Source organism: Metopolophium dirhodum, chromosome 2 (genome assembly GCF_019925205.1).
Source record: "Metopolophium dirhodum isolate CAU chromosome 2, ASM1992520v1, whole genome shotgun sequence".
NCBI lineage: Eukaryota > Metazoa > Arthropoda > Insecta > Hemiptera > Aphididae > Metopolophium > Metopolophium dirhodum.
This window is the reverse complement of record NC_083561.1, coordinates 40298973-40308701: the sequence shown is the minus strand read 5'-3', so window position 1 is coordinate 40308701 and position 9729 is coordinate 40298973. Positions and strand designations below refer to the sequence as shown.

At 28.5% G+C, this 9729-nt stretch overlaps 1 protein-coding gene across 3 annotated transcripts; it reads left to right on the top strand.

The window, feature by feature from the left end:
* Nucleotides 1-5698: 5698 nt before the first annotated feature.
* LOC132939442 (kelch-like protein 2) lies at nucleotides 5699-9729 on the top strand. 3 transcript variants are annotated; one of them, XM_061006603.1, is made up of 9 exons: nucleotides 5699-5848; nucleotides 5963-6157; nucleotides 6870-6953; nucleotides 7018-7252; nucleotides 7311-7486; nucleotides 7550-7646; nucleotides 7729-7885; nucleotides 8904-8992; nucleotides 9059-9729. In XM_061006603.1, exons 2-9 carry the CDS (start codon nucleotides 6141-6143, stop codon nucleotides 9161-9163), a joined length of 960 nt encoding a protein of 319 aa, XP_060862586.1. In that variant the 5' UTR covers nucleotides 5699-5848; nucleotides 5963-6140; the 3' UTR covers nucleotides 9164-9729. The 3 variants fall into 3 exon arrangements, with proteins under 3 accessions (XP_060862586.1, XP_060862585.1, XP_060862584.1); XM_061006602.1 differs by having other exon boundaries at nucleotides 5920-6157; XM_061006601.1 differs by having other exon boundaries at nucleotides 5699-6157.

Sequence of the window (9729 nt, the reverse complement as noted above, 5' to 3'; positions counted from 1 at the left end):
TCACAGAGTTTCACTTAGAACTAGTCTAATACTATAAAATCACAAGAAAAACAGCTGATATATAGGGAATTCATGGAGGATCTCATGGTGGAAAAAATTAAACACCGCTCCGTTTCCCCAGTCCGCTGGACCAATCCCGTCGATTCCCTATAGCGCGACCAATCGCGTACCTTCATCGCGGCGACGGCGGTCGGTTTTTAAACATTTTCGAAAAATGTTACGCTTTTTACGCTGTTTTTCGACTTTTAGACATTTTCACATATAGTTCGTTTCTTTTAAAAGCCACGTGGTTTGTACACTATATCGGTCCACAGCTATCGCAATCGACGCCAGCGTAGGTCGTTATTATTGCTTTTCATTTCATTCACACAGTTGAATGTTGCTTATAGGTAATTTTATAGATGTACTACAGATGGTGAATGTTTGATGGACTAGTGATGTTCAATTATAATATCACTCAACTGGGCGTTAGCATACCCAGGAATATCTTACAGAGATCACTGGGATCAAATAATGAACATTTAAAATCACAAAATAACCTCTCTTCAATGTCTCTAGGACTAAATATTGTACGGTGGGAACTTGATACCATTTTGCACTATTTTCAAATCTGATATGCACAATGCAAGTACATTATGTCCAAAAGTCCTGTACCACCCTATAAGCAAATCAATATTTTGAAATGTGGTTCTTTTTTTTATTAATCCTTCCACAAATTCCTATTTATATTTGGATGACATTAATTTTAAAGCCATTTCTTAATGGTCAGTTCCGAAAAAAAAGTCATTGAAATGTAGTAAAATTGACCAAGTTTAAAGTTACAGATAGTCTTTTGGATTTTCTTCAGGTCAATGATAGATAATAATTATTGGTTTGTGTATTTTGCTTACGCTATCACATTAGTTTTAAGAAAATCAAAAAAGTAACAATTTGTAACTTGGTATATTTTTATTCAATTTCAATATTTTTTTTTTTTAAATGGCAACTACTACTTTTGACTAAGAGGAAATTTTTTTCGAAAATTTAGATGTACATTGGTATAAGTTTTTATTTTTTTATGGTTAGTGTAAACTATTACAAGTTAGAGAATCAGAATAAAGATACAGTAGGTACTTGTTGGAATTCAGCTGCTACTTCTCTCATGGGCATCCCAAGACATCTGAAGGGAGGGGGGGGGGGGGGGTTAAAATTTAGATACTCATATTTTATTAACAACTATAATATTAATATTGTATTTCATATTGATGTAAATGTTATAAAATGCATATATACAGATGATGCATTTTTATGCTCTATTTTGCCGCAATATGGAGATTGCTTAGCATTGATAAATTTTGCTAAACAGACTAATGTCTCTAAAAGAAAATCTGCTTTATTCGATAAATTAATATCCAAAGTAAAAAAAAAATGATGATGCCATTTTTGAGTCTTCCATTGATTGTCCAAATCAAAGGTTTGTATATATTATAATAATTCAAATTTCAAATAACGGAATAAATTTAAATAGCTGTATTGGGCATAGATCCAAACAATTTTAACGGGGACTGCTCAAATACAAAAGATGGTTTTACCTTTCTATTTTAGATTTTTAGACTATGTAATTATAATATTAATTTATTTATTGGTGTATTAGACAACAGATGGTGCCTGAGCACTCATAGGCTCCCACTGACTCCTCGTCTGAGCAGTATCAAAATAATTTTAATATATATAATATTAACTACCTAATTAAAAAGTATTTGCACATTGCACATACTTTTCACAAAATTCTTCAACTAAAGTGTGTACTTTTTTTAAATCGAATAATAAAATTACCAGCTATTCAGAATACTCAAAATTTCACAATATTATTTTGAATAACTAGCCAAAGAAACAGATTTTCTATAGAATCTGTCAAAGGGATAGTAACATTACAATTTAATTTTAAATCATTGACATGTTTGGTCGATTGGATATCCATAAATATTTATTAAAACCAAAAAAAATTACATATTTTTATAGGAAATAAAAAAATATTTCAAAGTATAAGAAATTCAAATAAGTATGTATAAACAGAAAAATGTGGGTATTTACAAAGTACCTAAACCTAATATACCTATCTGATTAATTATGATTTATTTTGTGATATTCTTTATTTTTTTTTTAATATACAAATATTTGATAAAATCCACAAATAAAATAACATATTATGATAAAAATGTTAGTGTACCTATTTATTTCTAAATTATGTAGACACTTTTGAATGAAGGTACATTATAAAAAAAATAAAATGTATTAATTATATTCATGATCTTGAAAGAGTTTGAATAAAAAAAACTATGATGGAAACTAAAATTAAAACTATGTGATTTTACAATTTATTATATTTTGGCAAAAAAAAAAGTTACAAATTATTCTTAAATTGTTTATAAGTATTTGAGTCATATTTAAATTTTGAATACATAACAATTAAATCATTTATGCAGTTAATTTCATTAGTATTTTAAACACTACTAAAATACTTATTAAAATTATTTTTACTACACTGTTAATAAGCAAACAAATTGTATACAATCGATAACAAGAAGATAGAGAAACCGTTTCATATTAAGAATCATACAAATAATTATATCTATAATTTATCCTAAACTTAATTCTTTAAATAAGTTTTATACCTAAAGTTATTATTTTATGAGACTGTTTTTTATCAATGGTTTAATATATTTTTTACTAATTATATGTATATATATTTTAGGCCAAAACTAGATATGGTGGAGGTACAAGGAATACAAATTTTGTAAAGTCAGACATAATTGATTTAGCCATAATATTATTTTTTCCTAATGGTAAATCATCAAAATATGGACAAATTGAACAATTTAAAACTGATTTACTTGACTTCCAACGAAATATTTTACCTTGTGACTTATCCGTGGCTGAGTTATATTTGAAAACAGGTACCTAATAATTAAACAATAATAAATTAATTAATGCTCTTAATGCCGGGTAGCACAAAACATTTATTGAATCAATAGTGAGCTAATGGCCCTTAAACAAGATTTAGTGGCCCTTTGACTGGTCAATTAAATGTTAGTGTATTTAATAAAGTTTAATAAATTGTTTATGCAATTCAGCAATAGTGCAATGAAACACTATCTTTGTTTTTTTACGAAAAAATTACTTAATAACTTCGTATATTTATCTGATGAATATATTTATATTTATGTTTTAACTGTTGTAAGTTTATGTAATATATATATAGTATAAAACGTCATAATTTGTGGTATAACATAAATAATAATTAAAAGTTATGTTAGTCATGAGTTCATGACAAAATAAACTAATTATTTTTGCAAAAATTGCAAAACCAGTATTTTTTTAAATTATGGTTTACATTAACACAAATAAAGTGGGACCATTGTAAACATCGATTACAACAAATTTATTTAGTTGCAGCATCATTTTAACACAAGGAACAGATCCAAGTAGGTGATTTTGTTTTCATTTGAATGACTATTGCTGGATAGCAAGCCAACTTTCTTCAATAAAATAACACTTTATCTTCCATTGCTATTGGCTTATCTAAAACTGCATTTGAAACCTTTTAGTTTTATTTTCATATACAGTAGATTTAGCAACAGTGTCATATAAAAACCAACATAATATTTCATATTGCCTTATATCTGCCGGAAGTTTTTTAAGAGGGAGTAAGTTTATTTTAAGTTTTCTGTTTTAGGAACACTAATAACAGTATTGTCTTTACCTAAATTTAATAAAAGTTTAAAAAAATTACCTGTATTAAAAATATAGAAAGATAATGTAATTATTAAGCTGTATATCATTATTTGTTATCTTAATTAAATATTGATAATACGTATTAATATTATACTTCCTAATTATATTATATAATATCAATAATTCAAATATACGCGGTTTTAAATTATTTATCAATATTTTTTTCTTATCATAATTCAATCTATCAGTGGGCAGGACGTGAAAATAACACCTGTCAATAATTAAATATAAATAGATAAAATAACACTAATTAATTAGCTTAATAATGTTTAAAAAATAAAATCTGATCAGGTTATTATCAAGAAATGTTCCACTAAATAGTCCATCATCTTTTAATTGACAAAATACGTCCATTCAGAATTGAGTGAAATGTTTCCTTAAAATACTCCACCAGGATTCAATTCGCTGATTCGAAGGAGTGGTTCCATATAAAAAATTAGTGGGGACGAGAAGTAGGTATTATTCCTTTGTAAAAACTGTTGAAATTACTCAATGTGTCGGTTTTCAGTACCTTTATCAAATCTTAAAGTAATAGGACATCCTCTTAATGCCTATACCGTATTTAAATAAAAACTTCCTATATCTCTGGGATCACTATAAGAAGGTGCCGCTTCCAGCCAAAGTATTAATCTAGAGAATCCATCGATGCAACCACTTATAGAAATTCCATAGGGTTTAAGTTTGTCGTAGCAATCTGTATGCCATGTATAATTTGGGCCTGGATTATAATACTATCATCTCCTTAATCTCTTCCGACTTCTAATTTCTACACTTTCGAGATCAATCATTTTTAAAAGAGTCCTAACAGTTTCTTGTTTCACAACTAATCCAACACCGATGCATTTTCGTTGCATCCACTTATAACCATGCAGTTGATTTGAACCCAGAATATAATTTTCTAGATACTCTCTCACTATATTCATAGGCGTATAATTGATGCGTTTGTACAAACCAAGTTGCTTCAATTTTTGTTTGAATGTACGAAGACTTATATCTACCCCATTGCTTGACAAATGTGTTATTATTTCATTGTAACTAAAAATCATGTGAAAATAATTTTCTATCAAATTATTTAAGTCCATTATGCTGTTGCCACTTGCCTGTTACCGATTACAGAGGACAAAGGTAAGACTGGTAAGAGAATAGTAGAATTAAAAGACTAAAAAAAAACATCGAGGCAGAGCACGCGACCGATTTGCCAGACTATGCTCAAAAGTTATGAAAAAATTAATCTGCTTATAGAAATTTCGAAATTTCGAAATTAAAAGTCGAAATGTGGAAATTAAAAGTTGAAATTACAATAAAATTTTTTTTTAGTTGGCACTACTACGCTTTCGTAAAATGACGAGTGAGATTATAGTTGGTAATTACTAATTAGTATGGGATCTAAAATATGTCTATGACGTTCTAATTTTCCAAAGGGATCCAGTTGACGTACTCGGATTCACTTATTGTCGCAGGATCTAGGTAGAACCACGAATTAAGCACGGTAAAAAGATCTTTTTATCCTTGGATTTAATTTAGACCTTAAATAATATATAGATATGATCTATGAGATAGACCATTGTGGGTGGTACGGCCGTACGGGTTCCCCTCCGTAAAGGTCCCCACACACTGCAGCGGTGGCGTTAAATTCTATCGTTTTGGTTTTACCGCCTCGGTGAGCGGTGAAATGTGTCCTGCATCAATTCACCGCCACCGCTACCGCCACCGCTGCAGTGTGTGGGGGACCTTAAACTAATAATATTTTATTAGAACTAATCTGGTCACCAAGGTGTATTTATAAATTTAAATACACCGTCTTTGCTGGTCACACTCACGTTATCAGTTATCATTTTATCAGACGTCGTATCATTGAAATCGTTAATCGGTCTTTCGATCGTATACTCGTATAATGACGTATAATTTATTATAGTAGGTCAATATGGACGTAAGGCTCACCAAAATTCAAATCCATCACTGAAATTGCAAATTGAAATTTTACGTATACCTATAGGTAGTATAATAATTATTAATTATTAGATGATTGATATGATCTTCAGTCGGTACTCGTTATAATTCTAAATAGTCGAAAGTACGTACAACGTACCTAACTCTTTTACGCGCAGTGCATTTAATATAATAATTGTTTATGTGACGATATAGTCATATTATAGATCTTCAAAATCATGATACATAATTAGAATAGTTTAGGTTTGATGTCAAATAGTAGCCGATTATTATTCCACGATCTACGAGCGAGCTGGGCTACAATAGGATTTCAGTGTACCTATTTGTGTACTGAATCTGGTGTACAGTCACTCAAGAGTTTGGGAGATATAGCAATTCATTGAAATTAGTTACGTTAAAATACCGACTCATCAATAATGAATTTAATATGGAGGTAATTTTTATGAACATCGTTTATATATAGTCTTACATAGGTATATGTAGGTAATCAAATCATATTATAATATAATAAAAAAAAAAGTAATCAATACTAGAAATTTTCTAGACTAAACCGGTGGGAAAAATAATGCACCGGGATGTTTGGACCATTATCATTAACATGGTTCTTTATCCCGGTGCGGGATAATGTGGGATAATTGTAAACCGGTCAAGTTTAGCGAATTTCTAGATGCCATTAATAACAGGTACCTTGTTATCTTAATAGTACAAATAAGCTCTATAGTATTATTATAGTACCTATATAAATAAAATATGTCTATTAAATACTTGTTTATATTCTTTACATATTGTCCTATTGCCGGGCTACATGGACAATCATTAAAAATTTAATGAATCAATACTGAGCTAATGGTTCCTTAAATATGATTTAATGACCCATGATTGGTTCATTAAATTAATAAATTTTTCATGCAACCAATATATCTCTAAATAATGATAATTAATTTATAATTTTTTTAACTTTTCAAGTACCTGTTTAAAAAATATTATATTAAAATTGTGTACACCAATAAAACAATATAAAACCACTAAATATAATGTTTATCACTTCTACATAGGCACTCTACTTTTTAGCTATCTAAAATACTAAAACATATTATTATTAAGCATACGTTAAATATTGTTATTAAATTGCTTCTATTTTTTAGACAGCCGAGTAAATTTTACTCAATAAATCTGATGAAACAGCAACGTCAAGAGTTGTCATATAAAAAACTAAACGAATTACGCAAGTTAGATACTATAAATGTATTTAAATTTTAATAGAATGTATTATTATTATTTGTTTTTATTTAGAAACGCTACATTGTGTGATTTCACTATAAAGACAGTAGATGGAGATATCATACATGTTCACAAATATGTTCTAATGAGTAATTGTATGTATTTTGAAAAAATGTTGAGTGAAAAATCTAAAGATAATGATCAAAAGTGTATTCACATACTAGTTATTGATAGCGATATTTTACATGCTTTGATCGATTATATTTATACGGGTACATTGATTCAAATCCACGAAGAAAGTGTTGAAGTAATAATTTTTATATTTTTAAGGATTCATAATTTTATTGCATCTTTTATTTTTAAAGAGAATACTGAAAGGAGCTGATATCTTACAACTATTTGGTGTTCAAGATTTATGTATTGAGTTCCTTCTGAGATCAATAAACGGTGAAAATTGGTTGAAAATTAAAACAATAGCTGATTCAAGAATGATGGTCAATTTGCCTATTGTATGTTTTCAATGGGCTATAAAAAATTTTGAGTAAATGATATATATTTTTTATATTAAAGAAGTGAAATTGTCTGATGCTTAATTATTTTACAGTAAAGTATTCAGATGTGCTGCATTTTTAACTTTAGATATTAAACAACTTAAGCAGTTAATTGATAACAATGAATTAAATCCTGGAGAAGAAGAAAATGTTTGTATCAAAGTTATATAAATAATTCAATTCATATATGGTATATGATATATAATTCTATATACAAATTCTATATTAATAGGTATATAATGCTATTCTATTATGGGTGAAACATGATGAAATAAACCGAAAACGTTTTTTACCAGAATTAATTACATTAGTTAGAGTGCCACTTATAAATTATATGTATGTGTATAGATTACTCCAAGAAGAACCTCTTATTACTTCCAATCGTATATGTGAGTTGGATGATCACTTACTCTTAACTACTTAGTCAAGACATAAATACTGTCAGTACTTCAAAAGTATAATATTCAAGTACAACAAATATCAAACAAAAATTCTATAAATATATTTGAATAGTATAACTAATTACAATTCGAATCATATATAAATTATTCAAAATGTCCCCCCTTCATTTTCAATATAACAACGTAAACGTTCCAGCTACTGTTCAATATAGGTATGTACGAATGGTCTCCAACGGAATTTCTACTCCTGCCTTCACAATACTTCGTTTAAGTAATCCAAACAAACGTTTTTTACACTCTCCTCTAAAATGCTCCATAACCCATAATCGAGCGGGTTCAGGTCCGGGCTTGCAGAGGGCCAATCAGATGCCTTAATGAAATTCAGAACATTATTTTTAAGCCACTCTTGTGTTGTTTTTGCCTTATGGCCAGGTGCCGATTCCTGTTGGAATACCCAATCGATTCCTTTAAACAATTTATTATTAAGAGGCTTCACTAAAGAGTCTAAGACAGTTTTTTGATAAATGCAAGTCCCAGTTTTAACCTCTTTCTCATAGCATTTTATTCGCTCGTACAAGCGTAGCAGCTTTTTTGATATTCTGTGTCTAATTACCTTTTATTGGTCCGTCAACAGATGGCTTGTACATGCACGCACACCTAAATAATTAAGTAATATGCAAAGGATCGATCGTGCGTTGATTTTCATCTCTCTAGCAATGATTTTCTACTTTAGTAGCTGGTTACAATTAATTCTTGAACGAACAGCTTAATGCCCATTTTTTTGGAACAGAACAAAGGCGTTACTATGGATACTATGCCAGTTTCTGTGATTGAGCTATGTATGTGATACTAATTATAGCATATTTACAGTATTGCAACATTTAAGAGTTAACATTTCCATCAACTACAAGTACTCTCAGTATTTATGTCTAGACTAAGTATACTTTAAAAAGTAAAAACATAGAATTTAATATGATGTTTACATATTATAAATGATTATATCCAGGTTTTGAATATCTTATAAAATTACATAAAGATATGTTTTACAAACATAATAAAACACCTAATCGTGATCCTGTAAGACGCACGCAAAGGGTAATTAATTTAAGTTTTATGCTAAATTTATTTGTCTTATATATTCGGTTATTATCATTTTTATAGTGCTTTATGGTTCGTAGTCTACCTTGTCTATCATGTTATGTTGCTGAAAATGAAACGGATGAATATGATTCATCTTCCGATTTGGATACTGAAAATATTCCCTGATAAAACTGTTTTCACAATAACAAGGCATTGCAAACTATAGAGGAAAAAATTGGAAAATATTTTATGGTGATTAATTATTTTAAAATTAAAAATGTTATAAATCCTGTATTATATCCTATTCTTTCTATCAATTATGTTATATATCTATGTAATATTGTTGTATCGTTTAAATAAAATAAGGTCAACATCATCCATGAAGTGAACGTAAAATAGTCTGATAATTAGATTAAACATTATATTTTTAATTTACAAATGTTCTCCTTTTTGTATAATTTTAAACAAAATTAAGCTATCAATTCATTACATTTATATAATATTATTGTTACCATATGTTAATGATAACTAGAACATAGACTTTCATGTATTTGCATATTTTTTTCCGCTTAACTTTATCATATTTATATGCTTAGTAAGTACACAATACATTTCACAACGCTTCTGATCAATTACTCAATGTTTTTAGTGCATATTTTAATAGTTTATCAAAAATCAAGAACTTAGGTAAATATTTGTCATAAATTAAGGTCAACAACTATATTAAATTTGATTAAAGAATGAGATATGTA